Genomic DNA, 19383 nt, shown 5'->3' with positions numbered 1-19383 from the left:
TTTTTTTTTATTCCTTTGGAGTTTCTTAAACAATATTTGTTTAGTGCACTAATTCGCATTTCCCATCAAGGGTTTGACAATGCCCACTTAGTAAAAGACAAAATGTCGGTCACTGATATCTGATCCTTGTCTGGTTAGATTAACATGGTACCCATTAAATAACAAAGCAGAGACACACAAACGCACAACACATAGAACATAAAATACACAAACGCACAACACAGAGAACATAAAATACTGTTAGGCCTTCCAACGCTGTCAGAAACCCAAGAAAAAACCCATTAAAATTTTAAGCATGGATTCTTCTAGTAAGATCTAATGTCTTTTTGTAATGGGGGATCCCCACGTTGCATGGTCTCATCTCATGGATCTGGTTCTAGAGTTTTTAGGGCTTTTTTTTTTGTCTCAATTAGAAAGAAATTTCAAGCCCTAATAGCATGGATTTGATTGGTTGCAGGGTAGGAGTTTAAACCCTAAAAAAATGACAAAAACCCTAAATTGGAGATGAGTGTAGCAGAGACCAGAGTGGGGTTAGAGGATGCGTAAGAAGAGTGTTGACTGTCAGTTGATGGAGGAGGAAAGGAGGGGGGGAGGGGGGACCCCATGGTATGTTGTTTCTCATGTATACACAGAGAGATGGGAGATGGGATGGGTTGATTTGAAAGGGGCACTAAAATCTAAGTTGCAGACACGTTAGAGGCATTAAAAGCTATTGTTTTCTTTCCAAGGGCCAAAAAGTATCTTTCTTTTATGTGAAAAAGGTATCTGGTATCTCACGAGCTAGCATATTATGATACACCCATCTCAAAATCCAAGTGATGGTCTGATCGAAATCGTCCTACCTGTTGAAAGTTGAAACAACTGTTAGAGCTGTCAATGAATCGGATCTGGTTCAGGACTGTGTGGATCAGTCTCAAGCCGGTTATTAATTTGTTCTATATACAAACAAAGATACCCAAGAGGCCAAGACTGAATTAATTATTAATAATTGGGTCTAACCCAATTAGATGAGATTATAATTGGCATCTATAATTACTTTTGATAAACTTTTGATAATATAACCTAGTGACAATAAATAAATAGTAAAGTGTTTATATCAAGGTTTTTAAAATCGAATAGGACAATGAACCGGTTAGGGGTCTTATTCCTGGGTTGAATGGTCCGATTGTTTGAATCAAATAGATAGTCTGTTCTAATAAAAATAAATAAATTAATAAAAAATGGTCAAAACTGTTGGATAGTCTGAACAGTTTGATTGCGTGGATCAACAGTTTGTTGACTAAATCAATAGTTTTTTGGCAAAATAATGGGTCTAGGGTAAAGCATAACTGATGACCTAACCGGTTCTTAGTTTTCTAGTCTGGCTGTCCAATCCAGCCCGATTTTGAAAACCATGATTTATACATTGAAAAACAGAGTTACAAAACAAGAATTTCTAAACAAAATTATCTAATATATTGTTTATTAAACTTAACCTTTTAGACATAAAATATTAAAAAATTACAAAAAAAAAGACAATAGACCTGTGCATATTATTAACTATATAATCAATTTGAAATAGTAACATCCGGCCTTAACTCAATAATATTTTCAATTGGGGGCAAAATCTATGATGTATCAATAAAAAATAAACAGATTTTCCCTTGATTGATTGAGATATAGATTTAACCTACAACAAATATAATTTAATGAATGCATGGTAATTGAACCCTTAATTGGGATTGGGACACAAACTATAGGACCAAAATCAATATAATTGGTCGGATCGGTTTGGTTCGATTCTGTAGGATAGACCCGACCCAATTGGCAGCTCTAAAAAAAAAAAACGTAAAAAACTGTTGGCCTTCTCTCCTATCTCTCAAGCAACAAGGAACCTTCGGTTGAAGCTTTGTAAACGGTGATACCCGTACAAAGTATGCAGAGGGAGAATTTGGCGAGATATATATTAAGGTGTGGTGGTTTGTTGCAGTACGAGAATTTGGAGTTTTTGTAGGTAGCGTTTGTCGCATGGAAAAAAACGATATTTTAGAGAGGAGTTGTTGGGTACTTGGGCCTAGCGATGCAGGACGCTTTAGGTTTAGGGGTATGGGCAGTACGGGTAGGGAGGGGTTATGGCCTATGGGGTCGGGTTCCGGTATCTTGTAGCCAGCTGATTGGCCCCACCTATGAAATTGCCTCCCTCAGAACTGGGACCCATTTGTTAGATGGATTGGGTCCACCACCAAGTAAAGATAACGTGACAGCTTAAAACCTAAAAAAGCAATGTTGTCAGTCTTGGATCCGATCAGACGGCCCGACCCATCACTATTTTTGGTTTGATTTATGGATTATTAGAAATGTTGAATTGGTCTAACGAACTCATCTCAAAAACATTATATTTTGAGAAAACAATAGCATTAAAGATAATTGAGAACTATTTACTACTTTTTTTTATTTTATTTAAATGAATTAATTATAAATGGTTGAACCAGATGAGCAGACTATTAGAACCATGATTCAATAACCAAAACAGTTTTGTGTTAGGTCCAAGTCTCATAATATCTATTAAAAGTCACTAAATCAAGGCTAATTTCTTAAGGAAAGAGAAAGGAAATAAACATCTAAATGTCTTTCCATCTTTTTAATCTTTTTACTTAGGTATAGTTTTTCATTATCTAACATGTTCGTTTGTATAAGCCCATTGAACTTGACGCATGAACAATCATAAGCCCATACATATCTTATGCAGTTGTGCAAGGATCTAATATTAGACCACTTGGTCAAATAGGCTAATTGATTCTATCTAGCTAGAAACCGATCAACCTAAAATTTTAAGCATTTACTCCTCTATAGTGAGATTTATTTTCTTTTGCTTTTTTTTTTTTTTTTTTTTTTTTGAGTTGTTTCAATGGGTATTTGTCAAATGCAAGTTGTGGGGTGTTTTACGATTTGCATCTTGTGTATTAGGTTCTTGGGTTTTGGTATAGGGATCCTTATGATGATAGAAGTTGCTAGAAGAGTATATCTAAACCATATAAGATTTTGTTAATGTTGCATTTTAATTCTTTCTATTACTTTTTATTTTTATGGTGCATGATCATACTTCCAGGTGATATGAGAGTAATAGATTTTTTATGCAATTCAAAGTTTGAGCTTTGGGCTCAATGGTCATGAAAATACAGAACAGTTCTAAGTTCATCATTTTAGTATGAAAAGATCAACTTTGATTTGTGGCCGCAAATCAATGTTTTAAGACATATCAATCTAAGAAAATCTAGCAAGCCAATAATGAAATTAGTAGTCTAGGGGAGAAATTTTATGTTAGTTTTAACATAATTTAAGAGACTCGCATCCCCATTCATATTAGCTGAATGCTTTAGATGTTCGGGTGTGGGCCCATTATAAATTTATGGCCCCACTATTAAGATATGGGCCCCATGTATTTAAATATATTGGTTTCACAGTCCGTTGAACGGGTAAAGGGTTCACCTAAACTGAACCTTTCTCTCCACATCCACCATGGAATGTATCACATCTAGGGCAATATTTGTGTAGAAACTAGTCATTAAAGTTGGGTGAACTTTTTATTTGACCTTTGAATTTCTTTTTCACTTGAATAAAACATTTTTTTACCCTCCAAATGGACACTGTACAACAATGTAGGATTCTCAGTATCAACAAGACACTACAAACACAGCTTCCAACATGATCCAAAGCCATACATCTCAAACATGTTTTGTACTTGAATGTTATCTTTGATGCTGTCAAACTCGGGGTCCAAAATATCGCAACGTATTGGTGCATAAATAATAGGTATGTATTAAGTGAATTCATTTGTTTCAAATTTTAAGTAAAACGAAATCATGTTTGAGATGTGTGCGCAAGAGAAAAACAAAAGGTGTTTCGATCAACAAAGATTCATGATATTTTGAACCTTGGATACACTTTTGAGACGACAATCATATTTGAGATGTGTGGTTATAGATGATGTTGGAAGATGTAATATTGGTACGTAATAGATCCAGATTCTATTATACAAGTGGATTATTTGTATGAAATCTAAATCCATTTGAGATGTGTGTGTTAATAGGTATGAAATCTAAATCCATTTAATGGTGGGTTCCACTTACAGCCTTTTGGAGCCCAAACCCCAATTATTGGCTTGTACCAAAGATTGAAAAATGTATAGATTTTTAGGCATACATTAATGTAATAAGAGATCAATGTCTTATGTGGCCAGATGCGTATTATCCGCATAGGAAATGGAAGTTAAAACTTATAAAGTGTATTTTGAGGTTGGAGAGAGATTTTGTGCATGGATTCACTCTCTTTCCCATCAATGTATACCTATATTATAAACAGACTATTTGGCCGGTGGGTAGTACTAATGTATACACATCTGTTGTTTGGACTTAGAGAAAGAGAGAGCAAGGTTTGCAAACCGTTGTTGATTCAGATGGTTGGATTGTTCGGCTTAGGAATCGTTTAGGCAATTGGTTCTGTTTTATTCCCAATTGGAAATCTCCAATAATCCATTGACTCAAGTTGTTAAACCATCGATCCGTCAACTCATTCAACGGTTTTGATTGTTTTTTATTTTTAATTTTTTTTTTAAATTTGTTTTTCAGAATGGGCCGTTCATTCAAACCAAACAATTGGACCGTCAACCCAAGAACTGATGGCCAGAACGGTTTCATTTCTAGGTCGTTTTTTAAAACGTTGAGAGAGAGATGGTCCCTATTTTAAGTTTTTTTTTTATACCAATTGAAGGACTTTGATATACATGGAACTAATGATCTGATACATCTTAGATACATTCTAATTGCCATAGAATACGCATAGGATTAAGAGCTACCATGATAGACACACCAAAGAGAGGACTCAAATAGATCATCATGTAGCCCCAGACTCGAGCTTTTCCTGAACTCAAAAACCTATAAGACAAGAACCAAACGTTTAGGGTTAGGAAAAGGACGCGACAGAAAATGAGCCCAAGTCAGCAACACTACTTTTTCCCATGTTTGCAAAGGTAATGCATCTTTTCACTGTAGAACAAGGTGTTCAGCGGTTGCATAAACTCTTTGTTTGCTGCAATTTCTCCCAAAAAGATTCCATCAAGTATCTAAACCATAACCGCTCAAAAGTCTTTACCAAAATATTACTTTTGCTTTTAAATTATGGTTAATTAGTTTTTGACGTTACCTGGGTGTAATTAGACACCAATAATCTTGAATTGCCATTGCAAATAGATTGCATCTCTCTCTTTCACACACGTATTTGGTTAATGCTTTCTAGGCATGGTCAAACTTCACAAGTTATCCTGAGACCATTTTTTAAGTAGACTAGTTATCACCCTTTCTCAATAATCCAATTCACATTGCTCCTTTTTCTCTCTTTTTTTTTCATATTTCAATAATTTAAGAATTTGGATCAATTACCAACTGATGGTGGCTCAGTTGGTAGGATCTTTGACTCATTGGAGTAGAGACCTGTAGGGATCAAACCCCGTTGCCACTAAGGTTGGGGGTTAAAGGGAGGGGGATGGGCTACCCCGTTGCCACCAAGGGTTTGGATCAATTAGGAGCCTTACTAATGGAATTGACTGGGGGAAGAGAATGGAGTGAAGTTAGATTCATGTCATTTTCTAACAAATTTAGGAACATATAGACTAGGGTGTATACACTTTATTTTCATAAGTTTAATGTTGACACACAATAATTGCAAATGAACAGATAAAGGGCTACTGCCTATTAAGCCAATTAGTCTGAAAACTAGTAAATAACAAAGCATGCATAATAGTTGAATTTTTATTAAGGTTGCATTTGTTTGCAATGTAAAATCCAGTTCGGTGTAATTTTACACTCTAGGTTAGTTTAAATGAGAAATGTTTATAGATGTACATGACCATTTGAATATATTTTTACATTGAGAATCAATGTGAAAACTACATCGAAAAATTCGATGTTAAAAAAAAAAGACTGGTCCGTCTCTTCCCCATCGGTTTCAATCTTCGCTGGCACCATGCTTCTCCGTCGTGGTTTCAATCGCCACATAACTCTCTTCTTCGCCTCTGCACCTTGCTTCTCCAACATCCTGGTTTCAATCGCCACATGACTCTCTTCTTCATCTCTGCACCTTGCTTCTCCAACGTCCTGGTTCTTCAGCTTGTTGTGGTTTACATCACTGACGCCCTACTTTTCCATCTCTGCACCCTGCTTCTCCATTGTGGTCTCAATCTCCGTGCGGCTCTCTTCTCTATCTTCATGCCCTATTTCTCTAGTTCATCATAGTTTCAATCATTGATGCACTTCTTCTCCGTCATGGTTTCAATCTCTACACAAATCTCTTCTTCGGCTTCACGACCAGATTCTCCTTGTCGTTATTTCAATTGCCAGTGTCCTACTTCTCCATCTCCGTGCCCTGCTTCAAAATGAATCTCTTTATTCTTTTCTACATTGTTCTTCCAAACAAACAAGAGTCTAAAATGAGCATTCGGCCGGTTCATTTTTTACACCAATAATTTTGATTGTTCTTTATTTCCATCGGTGCATTTTTTGTATTTACACCGCTTCCAAACGCAGCCTAATTGATGAAGCAAAAATTTTGTGAAAACTAACACCTAATACCAATTGATCTTAACCCATTTGATCCATTCATACCATCGATGGATTATTTATTGGAACAAAAAATGCTGGAAAACCAAATTCTTCAAACTCCACCTAATATCAATTGATGTTAGATCACAAAATGGAAAAAGAAAACCAAGGGCCCAGATGAAACTTCGTTAGGCTGACTCATATGTAGGAGCAATGTGCCCCACATTTTGGCCAATCAAAACCCTACTTTGGCCAATCAAGGGCCCAGATGACACTTGTTGAAGTATCAAACGCCAAAATCGATTACAACCCTCCTTTATAAATACCAATTCATTACCCCTTGTTAGGAACACCAAGAATTCCCTACATCTACAATGATGAACATGGACATCAAACCTTCACTACTGTCATCACTCCCATCTCTAGGAGGAAAAAATTATCCACCCCTCTAATTTAGAGGATGTGTTTGGTATATTGGCATTGTGTTGCTGTTGCCTTTTGGATTTTGCAAGAAATATGTACTGCCACATCATATATGAGTGTCATTTCAACTAGAAAATTTGATGTGTGCGAGAAATTGTATTGATGAACCCAAAATGTTTCTAAATTAAAACATTTGAAGTAAAAAAAAAAAAAAAAATTTGCTCTCCCACAAATTTGTATTGATCAACTCAAAACATAATAGAAATGCAATGCTTGTTCCAAACACCACCTTAATCAGCCATATTGGCTTTCCACCACTCCCAAGAAAACTAGCCAAACAACTATTCAAAGAAATCAAAAGAGAGAGATGAGGGGGAAGATAAAGTGAAAGAGATCAGTTCCTTTCTCTCAAAATGCCACTTAGCTGCTTGTTTAGTCACTAGAGACTCCCTCCTTATACCCTAGTCATCTCTGCTTGCACAAAAGTGAGAGGTATCACCATCTGCCCTTTTCTTTCTCTCCATTCCATTTACAATAGTCATTGTACTTTTTTTCTTCTTTTCTTTTTATTTGGTTGCATGTGATCTAACACAACCCCCTGTTAAACGATGGTTGGGTTCTGGTAGACTCAAAGAGAAGGGGGGCCCTGTTGTCTATTCAGGGGCAAGTATCCCCAAGTGAGGTTGACAATAGATTGGGGAAGAGGTTATGCTGAGGCTGACACCCCATTATTGGTAATAGGAGAATTCCTCCTTTCACTCGTTAACAATAACCCCAAGTAGCCCCTCTGGAATTATTGGGACGACTAACAGATTAAAACTTGACTCTCTCTCTCTCTCTCTCTCTCTCTCTCTCCTTGAAATTGAAGGAAGAAAGCACCTTGAAGCACAGTTGCACATTGGGGGCCTGTTGTTGAGAGTTAATTCATTTCTCAATCCATCTATTCTATTCCAGAAGGAATTGCAAATTCATGCTTGTCTAGATCGTATATAATTATAGAACTAATGTGTATTGAGTGTTGAACAAAAGAGCCTATATTTTATTTGTGTATGTTGGGAGTGTTAATACAACAAGAGAAGAAATGCAATAGAGTCAAGCAGGAAAGAGGAAGAGATCAGGTTTGAGTGAATAAAGAGGGAGCTCTGTATGGACTTCTATAGCTCCATAGATCCCAACTCTCCTAGTGCAGAAAATCGTTATCATATGTATTAATGAGTTGATGAGATGATGAATTTTGGGCGCACCTCATCAAAGTTTTTGCTGTGTGTGATGCCCCTGCCAACAAAACTAACAATGGTAGAGTTCCATTTTGAATCAACCATGGTATTAGACCATGAAATTGAACCTAGGTGGCATCAATGATACAATATATACAATAAACATGTTTTCGCCGTTCGATAAGGATGCTTATCGAACGACAGACTGCGCGTAGGTTGCCAGAACTCCCCCTTTGTGCTCGCATTCTTTTCTTTCATTCTTCAGTCACACTCACCAACTTCATTGACAGTACAAGGGTCACTAAGACCACTAGAAAATAAACACTTACATTGTTCTTTGGTAACCAGACCTGACCTTGGAGTAAGAATGATATAGGGGACCAGCTATGTGGGGAGCCATGAAAAGCACATCCACATACCATGTGACAACTGGTGGTCTTAAGGTACAGCATTCCATTACAACCTCAGGTATATATGCAACATTTACAGCTTAACAACATTTTTCAATAAATGTGTTTCTGTACAATAGTATTGCTTAAAAGCACATTGTAATTTGGAAATTTTCAAACTACCTTTCTAGAAGATTGTTCTTGGAATTAAGACAGAAGAAGAAAAGAGAGATAAGAAATAATTCTGTACTCTCTATATTCTTTTGTTTGGCTTTGAAAATAGACCCTGAGGAATTAATACAGGAAGTAGTGGATTTCTTGCCACGCTTTTGCCACTTCAATGGAAAATGGAAGGATGGGGGTAGTCATTCCAATTTCCATATTCCAGTGAAGTGTGGATTCCACTCTGGCTTTCCACTTCCACCCCTCCAATCCAAGAACAATCTAATTCAATTCTGAAATTTGTGTTGTAAAAACAAGTTGGTCCTTCCAACCGTAGACAACAAAGGCCACATTGCCTATGTTTGAAAGAATCTTCAACTTATCATGATAACATAGATGTTATGGCTTAACATCCACCATCAAAAGGAGCATTCCCTCCTTTCTAAAAGGAGTGAGAAAAGAACCCAAACGAAAACTTTTTATTCAGTCAGTTTTTCACCTGCTAGTCAATAATGTATGCAAATTTTCACTGATGCAAATAGTCAAGTAAACTGTTATAGCCTTTAAAGTAATTAAGTCACTAGACTTGGGAGGCATCACCACGTCTCAACTCCCTTTGCCAGTCAATGGCCATTACTCAGTTCTGGTCCCAGTCAGTTATCAAAGTTCTTGGGAGGATGGATTAGGATACAGACCTAACGCCTGGGGATTTTTTTTCTCTCTTTGCGTTACATCAAGGAAAACAATTACACAAGACTAGGGGCTGCTCAATCCCAGGAGTCCTCAAGCAATATCCTCAGCAATTCACTATCAATTTGGCTATCCTCACAGTCCAAAATATCACCATAAAGCAGCAGCCAACAGACAATGGCCTCTATATAGTTTCTCAAACTGTGTTTATGTAATGGAAAATCGCTTAAAATTTGATTTTAAATTGTTTCTAGCTTATATGTCGATGCTACTACTCAAGCTAATAACCCAATCCAATATTTGAATAAGGTTTGAATTAAATCAGGCCAACCCAGTTGAAATTAGGGGTGGCCACGAGCCGAGCTTCTCACGATCTATTCGAGCTTGACTCGAGCTTCATATATAGGCTCGTTTGCTAATCGAGCATAGTGAAGCTTGACTCGCGAGCCTAGTATAATAAATAAATATTTTTTATTATATACATACATACATACATAGATGTACATATACATATAAGTATATAGAATAAATAATTTTTATTATATATAATAATTTTTATTTTTATTGTATAATAGTAAATAATTTTTATAGTTCTTATTTTTTGTATGTAAAATAAAGACATTTTATATGTATGCTTTTTTTTATTTTTTATATGTATAATATAAAATATTTTTATATGTATAATTTTTATTTTTTAGAAAAAAAAAACTTGGCTTATAGTTGAGCTCGAGCCAAACCGATCTCGATTTTGCAAGCTTTGAACTGAGTCGAACTTGAGCTCAAATCTCTAACTCAAATCAAACTCAAGCTCGAGCTTGAACCTGACACAGTTTCAGCAAGCCAAACTCGAATAACTAAGCATTCAGCTCAGCTCTACTCAAATCTACCCCTAGTTGAAACCATCTGCACCTAATTGAATTGTAGTTGAGTAAACTGGACTATGGATGGTTTCATTCATATTACTTTAGTTGGGGAAATAAGGGCCCATGGGTGGGTGGTAGAGATTGACTTTTTAGTTCTTAGAAAGTGCTTGGAATTGGATAAGGGTTAAGTACATTGGACCCTGGTCTATATCTCACATTAATTGAAAGGCCCCCCCACCCCCATGGGCTGTTCACTTCTTAATCCAAATTAATTTGCATATCTAGCTGCAGTCACCACATTTCCTTTGCTTAATAGAGAGATATGACCTGGTACAGTTTTGAATATGTGACATGACAATGCATCCAAAATGTCATATAAGCTATTAGAAAGTAGCGAAAGAAAAGAATTACATGAACAGTGCTGTGATGCCTTACACACTGCATGTGTTATTCCTGGAAACAAGAATTCATTTTCTTTCTTTCTTCCCATGAATAAATAGCAATAATATTATAGGCTTTTGATGAGCTCTTGCAAACTGAAACCCTTACATGTGGCTGCTGCTTAGATTGTCTAATAAAATTCCTCATTTTGTTTCACTTATTTAATGGCAGAAGTACTTTGTGTACAGTGAGTGATGAGGGTGATAAGGTTAGACAAAAGGACTTATACAGAAAAGGATGATAATGTGAATGCATGTGCCCAATAATCCAGGGGTCCCCTATTAGATGTATGATCTGATCAGGGCTGGACCATGAAGAAAAAGGGAGCTAAGTCCAGCTGCTCATTTGATATTAGAAAATGACCTAGAAGTAACAGTCCACAATAAAAAAAAAATACATTACTGCAGGGAGGGATTAAACCCAGCCCATGTACATTTCATACCTTATACAAGGGTTCAGAGAGTTATCAGATCTGTGACTGTACAATAATCAATCTGTATATGGACATTGACCATATTACAGAGACCCATTATAATAATTTGTCTATCATCTAAAAATAGACAGTTGATCAGAATGGTTGGACCATTAAATTGGCATGCTTTTCAAGCTACTTCCTTTAAGATGTGTTTGGTTTGATTGAAATAAAATAAGAGAGAAACAGAAAGTTGAGGGGAAGCTCTCAAGGATTCATAAAATTTGTTAAGAACTTTCACTCAACTTTCTGCTTTTTTTTCCCTTTCTTATTTTTTATTAAACCAAACATAGCCTTGAGGATGTAGTTTTTGCTCTTAGTCCAAATTAAGGGGAAAAAGACAATATTAATTAAAAAGAGATAATTGTTTAGAAAGTTGAAAGTATTGATTGCTCATCTAAAGCAATGTCAGACTCGAACCAGGCTAAAAATTGCTTTGATCACTGGGTTGTGGGTTGAGTGGTTTGACCAACCGGATGACTAGACTCATTTAAATGAAAAATGTGAAAAATAAAACTTAGAAATAATAAATAGTTATAGATTAATAAATAGTTTTAGATTGTCTTTTAAAACTATTTTACATCAAAATAAGTTTATAATAATTACATGCTTAACACATAATGATATATCTTCCTTTTGGAGCAACTCTTACAGAGTCAACATTTCTAGCTAAGAACCAGGAATGCCAAAAACGGCTTTTGATTGTTGTTCCTGGTCCAAATGGTTTGACGCTCCGGTCTACCCAGTTTAACAATATTGATCTAAAGCTACAAATGACTTAGGTGATAAGAACTAGGGTTATCAATTATGGGTGAATATAAACAGGAAATAAGCAACCTCAAGGACGTGGAAATTAGGGCTGGATTGAGTAAATTGTCCCAATAGTGAAATTAGGATTTATTGAAAGAAGCACAAACAGAGTTTGGCCTTAGTGGTTTGAGAGACAAATGCACACGTTAAAGCTTTCACTAAAATTTCCCTTTCTCTCAAGGAAAACAAAGAAAAAGGAGTGAAAAAGGAATCAATGTGTTAAGCATCTCTCCCTCTCTCTCTCTCTCTCTCCATACACAACGGGCCCAATCCACGTCCACAAAAGAAAACTCCTCTCTCGCCTTTTCATTCTCTCTCTCCTTCTCTCTCTCTCTCTAGCCTCATTAAGTGTCATTTTCTCACACATACTTCACACAAACAAGCGAGAAACAACCATTTCAGTTGACACCTTGTCCTCCGCTCGCCCTTCTCTCTGTGTCTGTGTCTGTGTCTGTATCTCTCCATCTCCATCTCTCCCTATCTCGCGCACACTCTCATTCACCCCTCTCCCCCAACCCTCGCACCTCTGCAACTATAATTGATCAGCACCTCATAATAAAACCCTGAAATCTTAACCTAAAATTCGTCATCCATTTCATTGGTTCTCTCGAAGCTTATACCTTTTACCAAGAAGCTAGACTGACACCGAGAAGGAGAAGAAGCTTAGGAAGAAAGGGAAAACAACTGTAAAGAGTTACAGAAGCTGTTTCTTTGCTCGTGATGGAGCTTTTTCCAGCCCAACCGGATTTATCACTTCAAATTAGTCCACCAAACAGCAAACCCACATCAGGATGGAGGAGAACAGATGAAGAGCTACACTTGGGTTTCTGGAAACGAGCCCTAGATTCCAATAACACCATCACTTCAGCTGCCAAATCCAATACCAGTTTCGAGCTCTCGTTGTCAAATCCCAGCAGGGCGTCAGAACCTAACTCCAATCATCTTCATCATCTTCTTCACCATGGTCACAGCAATCTTATCCATGTCAATCATCAGCAGCAGCATCAAAACCAGCAACATCAACATCTACATCAACAAGGACTTCACCAAGAGCTTGGATTCTTAAAGCCCATAAGAGGAATTCCTGTCTACCATAACCTACCTTCGTCCTTCCCTTTTGTCCCACAACAGACTCTCGATTCTTCTGCAACTACCACCGCCACCACTACATCTACTTCCTTCCCTTCTCAAAGTCTCATGAGATCGAGATTCTTGTCGAGGTTTCCAGCAAAGCGAAATATGAGAGCTCCTCGAATGCGATGGACTACCACCCTCCATGCCCGCTTCGTTCACGCAGTTGAGCTATTGGGTGGCCATGAAAGTAGGATTTATTTTTCCCTTTTTTCCGTTTTATTTTCTTCCATACAGCACCCAATTTAATCTTATGAGCTTAAAAAGCTGAAAATGGTCTTGATTGATGTTGTGTTGATTATTTCTTATGGGTTTTAGGGGCTACACCGAAATCAGTTCTTGAGCTCATGGATGTAAAGGATCTCACTTTGGCTCATGTAAAATCTCATTTACAGGTAAAAGAACCTCACTACCTTTACAAATCTCATCTGGATTTTTCGATCTTAGCCATGAAAATCAAGTATAGTTTTCATAAGTTGAGGAAATCTGGAAGTATCTTCTTTAATTTCCGCTTTTTTTTCTTTCTTTTACGCTTTTAATCTGCAGTCTTTGATGCAGTTCTCATGGTGTTTTCTAAGCTTAAAGTTGCGTTTTTTCCGGCCTACATTACTGGAAAGCTTATCACAGACATTGCAAATTCCGAGATTTCTCTGCAAAGGGTCTCTCAAACCCTCAACTTCTCTCTTTCTTTTTTCTCTTTGAGATTTGTGGGTTCTGCAAGTTAACAGGCAACTTTTTGCTTGGAAGAAGAAATCATTCTACTAAGAGAAAAACATAGGCGGAAAATTTTTCTTAAAATATTATAAATATTCATTTCGGAAGACGAGTAAGACAAAGTGCAAGAAATTCAAAGCTGCGTCTTAGCCGAGCCTAGCCGATTTTCTGACCGATTTTACTAGATTAAACATCAACAACAACAACGAGCTTCCTAGCTATAATTCCAATCTACACATTCTGTAATAATATATTAAGATTAAGATCACTTACTATTTATTAAACAAAGATCAATAGTTTTTCCTTTTACAGGAAAAAACAGCAAGTATCCAAGTACGAAACGCCATCATTTCTCAATGATTTCTTCTTCCCCGGGTTTCCCAACCAAACCCAAAACCGTGGTTAAACTCTTACGTCCGTACATAGAGTCACACATACATCCATTCATGCATACATACATGCAACCATACATGATTATGGCTCACATTCTGCCTCATACTCGCATACTGTATGTACTGCCACCGTATTAAGACGTGTGCTTTCGCTTATTTGTGTTGTCTATGTAAGGAATTGGGTTGTAATATTGGTCTTCTGTGAAAATTCTGCACCATTTTTGTGGGTGTAGCTAACGATGCTGATGAAATTATTGTGATATACATTTGGTTGCAGATGTATCGAACTGTAAAAACTACAGACCGACCTGCAGCATCTGGTACTCACTGTGTTCTTTATATGTCTCTACTCTTGTTGTGATTTTCTTCTAGTGCTAGAGCTAAGTGGCGCTTGATGAGTAGTGTCCCTGGAAATGGTTTTCTGGTATGATGGATGATTCATTGTTGTTAATATGCCAGGCCAACCGGATGGATTTGAAAATGGTTCAGCAGGAGAGGTTTCTGATGACATCATGCTCGATTCACGAGGGTCTGAGCTAACTGTACAACAGGGCAGGCCAAGCATGCACCAAGATCAGGACTATCGTGGTCTCTGGAGCAATTCTTCAAGGTCAGACCATAATTGAATCAATTTTTTGTTTTGATGTACAGCAGATATAATAGGACCCATGTTTTGAATCTTCTTGAGTTTTGATTGGAAGCTTGCCAATGAATGGATTGATTACCTACCCGGTTGTCTCGATGAGTTCTTGATAGCTAACTGATGATATCATTTTTTACCCGCAAATAAGTATATCCATGTTTATTAACTGAAGTACTGGATGAATATCGTTGTGTGAGGTTGAGGCTTTAAAAACCCACTCCCCCCCCCCCCCTCCCTCTCCAAAACAAAAAAAAAAAGGAAAAGAAAAGAAAAAAAATTACTTTTGACTGCAAAACAAGAAAGAACTTATGTGGATACGGATACTTAATATGACCATAGATGTCTGTCTGCATTTAAGATATAAGTTTGCAATTTCTAGTGATAGCATAGAGCCTCTCAGGCCGACAAATACCACTTCAACTCCATTGGTAGCCAAAACTAGCCTCAGGGACAGCTTCACCAAAAAAGAGAAAAAAAAACAAATTTTCTCAGTTGCAGATACTCGTGTAGCTTCATTCATATCCATTAATATACGACGACATTTCAAGAAATAAATTGGGACTCAATTATGTTAGTCGTCTACACAGAACGCTAATGTTGTATTTGCTCGACTAGCTAGTATCTGGATGAATCCGGTGTATGGGTGTGAGTGCAAAACACAAAAACAAGAAACAAAAAGCTCAAGTGATCACAAAAAGAAGCATAAGTGGTATCTGCTTTGTTCTATCAGTCTAGATAGTTGGGCACTGAAACACCATGATGGAGCAATAATTCCTTCTAGTAGCTGGAAAAGAAAGTGAAGGAACTACCCCCTCCTACCATTCCAAGGCATGCATCGATGACAAACCCGACTGAGTAGTGGAAATATCTCTTTCCTTGGGATTTTGTGGGGGCATTTAGGGGCAAGCAAGTGAGGCCCATAAGGTAGAAAGCTTGGTGCCAAAGCTAAGCTTCAATGAAGTTTCCTTGTAATTTCTCGTTATGGATAATGGGCTATCACATGGGGTTTCAACTTTATTTCAATCAACACGAACGATAAAGCTATGGAGTTGTAAACAGGTTAATAGTAAAAGATCGCTTTCTTTTATCAGTTTGCTTTTTTTTTCATGCATGGCTTCCACTGATAGAAAATATTCGTTCTCTGTGATGTGGTTTGTTGCAGGGAAGCTTGGTTGCATGGAAAACTAAGGGATTCGGGAGGAAGCACACCACCTTTCGAGGTACCCACTTAAAAGTTAAAACCCTTGTCTTAACCTTGAGCTTCTGAATTTGACCAGCAACTGAAAACGTTCAATATAGGAACTTAGAATGATGAGAGACGGAATAAATTCTAGTTCTCCTCTCTTTTCATCAAGAAAGAGATCTAGAGGGGGGAACAACAGAAAAGACAAAAACCTTTCAAAGGGTAGTTTTGTCATTTACAAAGTCAAGGGGCAATTGGATTATTTTCAAAATCCAAGACTCCCACCACAAGCAAGTTCATGGAATACAGAAAACTTATACAAGAGATAGTATGTGGTACAGCTAAGGTCCAGCATCCTCACAGATGCAAAATTCTTCACAGTATTGAGCTCTACCCACCAAGCTGCCAATTGATCTCCCTTTTCCATATTATTGGTAGAGCACCATTTTTGTATAGGAGATTGCTCCAATTTTCTTTTATCTTGTTTGGTTCTTCATTTTGGTAGAAAAGGCACAAATCCATAAACCCACCATTAAGCTTCAACCTTGATTGATCTTAGTCCAGCTATATATCCAGTTCCAGGTTATATAACTTTACAGTATTGGGATCTGAGGTTATAACCTCTATCCACCTCATTTAGGAAATGACCCATCAGTAGAAGGTGATGGATGGCCCAGATTAAGGAGTTTTAGGGTAGATTGTTTGAGGGTGACAGCAATCATGTTCATGGGGATATATGTTCTCATGGTCAAACAGACTTCATTCTCAGTTCTTTATTTTATTACCATTAGTTATAAGACTTGTTTCAATTTCTTATGCTTTTCTTTTTATTATATTCTTCTCCTTTCAGAAGGACATGGACCCAAAGAACTTAAACTATGAAAGAATATCGGATTTGAACGCATCAAGCCACACAGGGACGAGCCCCAAGAAGCCCAATCTGGAGTTCACCTTAGGCAGGGCACTTTGATCTCATCATCTGCTGGAGTACTCATTTTGAAATCATTATATCTCTGAAGGGTTGGTAATGAGAATCAGGTACCCACTTGGAAATCAGAGAAAAGAAAGAAAGAAAGAAAAAGAAAGAGAGAGAAAAGAAAGAAAGACAAGGAGACAAAAGAGACAGAAAGCAGAAAAAAGGAGAAGGTGAAAAAGCATGTCCTTCCTATCAAGCTGTGAGACCCAAAGCAGCATATTATATTCCAACGTAAATATGAAATCTAATTTTATTTTTGTATGTTTGGCACTTGATACTTCTCACTTCTCAGAGAGAGAGAGAGAGAGAGAGAGGTGTTAATTGTTAAAGTGGAATATGATCCTTGCATTGGTAATTGCAATTTGAGCTCTTTCCTTTTACACAGAAAAATTTGATTTCTACAAAGGAGTCGAGAGGGTCTTTCTTCGTTCTTAGGCATTCGCACGTGCTACCACTTTACGCTTTTCCAACAAAGGGACGAGAAAAAGTAAAGAAAAAGAAAAGAACACAAAATTAGGGAGATATTCTCTGACCCGAACGTGTACCCGACTACAAGCCCATCATCACTTTTTCTTTTCAAGTTAGCTAATTCCAACCTGGTTTAGATTCTACTCCTGCCATGATAGCCTTAGTTTTCAGTTTTTGCACCCACCCGGCACACCTCATAGCAACTTGGTCAGGTCTGGGTTGGAAAATTGTTAACCCGACCCGGATTTTGCAGTTATCATTTGATAATTGTTTATTCTGAATCTGTGATTGCAAGTGAACTTGGTGAATTTGCTTTATTGCTTGAGTTGAGGATCACAACTATAATTATTAAATTAAAACAGCTGCTGCTGACGGTGGAAATAATGTTGAGAGAAAAATCAAGTTCATGGACCTCAATTGATGTTTTTAATGTCTGTGTCTGTCTGTTTGTCCCTATCAGCCCCTATCTGTGTCTTAGCTCTTCTGTTTGCCAGTTTGTGGTGTAGAATCAGAGTCACCCTAATAGTATTCTTCTTTATTCTCCTTCTCATTGAAACCATCCAAAACTCAACAACTAAGAGAGATTGCATAAATCATGGAAACTCAACTGGGATTGCTACTGGACAAAATGAAGCTTCCAATCCTTCTATTCCTGTTCTGGATATGCATCCTTAAACAGTCTTGTCATCATATTCTAACTTTGGTGTCCATTCCACTCTCTCTTCTGTATTGTATTTTTTTTATTTTTGGTAAGGAATTTAAGGAGACTGGCTAGCAATCCGCCAACCTAACCTGCCCTTGTGTGGCTCAGCTGCATTCAACCTGACATGTCATCAGCAACGACACGTGACACAGGCCTCTGCCAGGCTTATCTGTCCAAGTTTTGCCATCTGAGGAGATATGGGTCATGACCTAACTTCATCACAGATCCATGTGAGCCCCAGTTCTTCTACTAACTGGATAAATCAACCTTAATCTGTTGTCTTCTAAGAAATTAGATCATTGAGCAACCAAGAGAAAGGTGCTTAATTATGGTTTCATCTCCAAGCCTGTACCCAAATGATATTCCGTGTGTCAAAACCTATACACACCAGAAGAAAATCATTAAGAACACCCAACTAGGATTAGCAACCACCGATTCCATGACTAAGTGAATTACTCACTCAGTAAGTTCTGAGTTCCTTAATGACTGAATTACATGTCAGAATGGTTATCATGCATATTCCTAAATATTGATCCACTAGAAGACAAAGCAGCAAGTCATTCAGTTCAGCCATTTCAGCTATTGCCAAATGTCCCCTTAGTACTGCCATTCAGACCCTAGTAAGTTCTACTTTTTCAAGGTCCCATCTTGTCCAAGTCTGGTGGTACTTGGGAGGCTGCACTTTGTTCTCAAATCAATTAGATTAGTTCTAAATTACTAATTAATTAGAGAGGCTGGCCTTGTTCTTTGTGGTTTTCAAATGACTAACAAGTAAATGAAGTTACATTCTGATAAAGTTTCATGTAGAACACCTAATTGAGAGTTGAATGCCGGAACAAAGTAGAATCCAACTTTTTTTCAGTACCTTTGAAAGACTAATACCTCAGTCTATACTTGCCAGATTCCATATATAAATTGAACCAATATGTGACTGATGATGACAAATTTCATAGTCGTGGGATATAGATTTAGATAAAGCTTCACAAAATTCTATGAAGACGAACCAATATTGATTCAGATAAATGCTGAACCAATGTGAATGTCAGAACAAAGTAGAATCAAATTAACTTTTTATTTCAGTACTTTTGAAAGGCTAATGCTTCAGTATATATTTGCCATATTCCACATAAA

At 37.2% G+C, this 19383-nt stretch overlaps 1 protein-coding gene across 1 annotated transcript; it reads left to right on the top strand.

Annotated features, from left to right (window-relative positions):
• Nucleotides 1–12280: 12280 nt before the first annotated feature.
• Nucleotides 12281–17471, top strand: KAN2 (Homeodomain-like superfamily protein). The gene is made up of 6 exons (XM_088980303.1): nt 12281–13363; nt 13492–13568; nt 14557–14599; nt 14739–14889; nt 16085–16142; nt 16956–17471. The coding sequence occupies exons 1-6, from the start codon at nt 12763–12765 to the stop codon at nt 17073–17075; spliced, it is 1050 nt and encodes a 349-aa protein (XP_088836429.1). The 5' UTR covers nt 12281–12762; the 3' UTR covers nt 17076–17471.
• Nucleotides 17472–19383: the final 1912 nt, after the last annotated feature.

This window comes from Nelumbo lutea, chromosome 3, assembly GCF_056320005.1.
Source record: "Nelumbo lutea isolate HS-2025 chromosome 3, American lotus-T2T, whole genome shotgun sequence".
NCBI classification, from domain to species: Eukaryota; Viridiplantae; Streptophyta; class Magnoliopsida; order Proteales; family Nelumbonaceae; genus Nelumbo; species Nelumbo lutea.
Note: the sequence above shows the minus strand (reverse complement) of the source record. Positions and strands in the feature narration are given on the sequence as shown.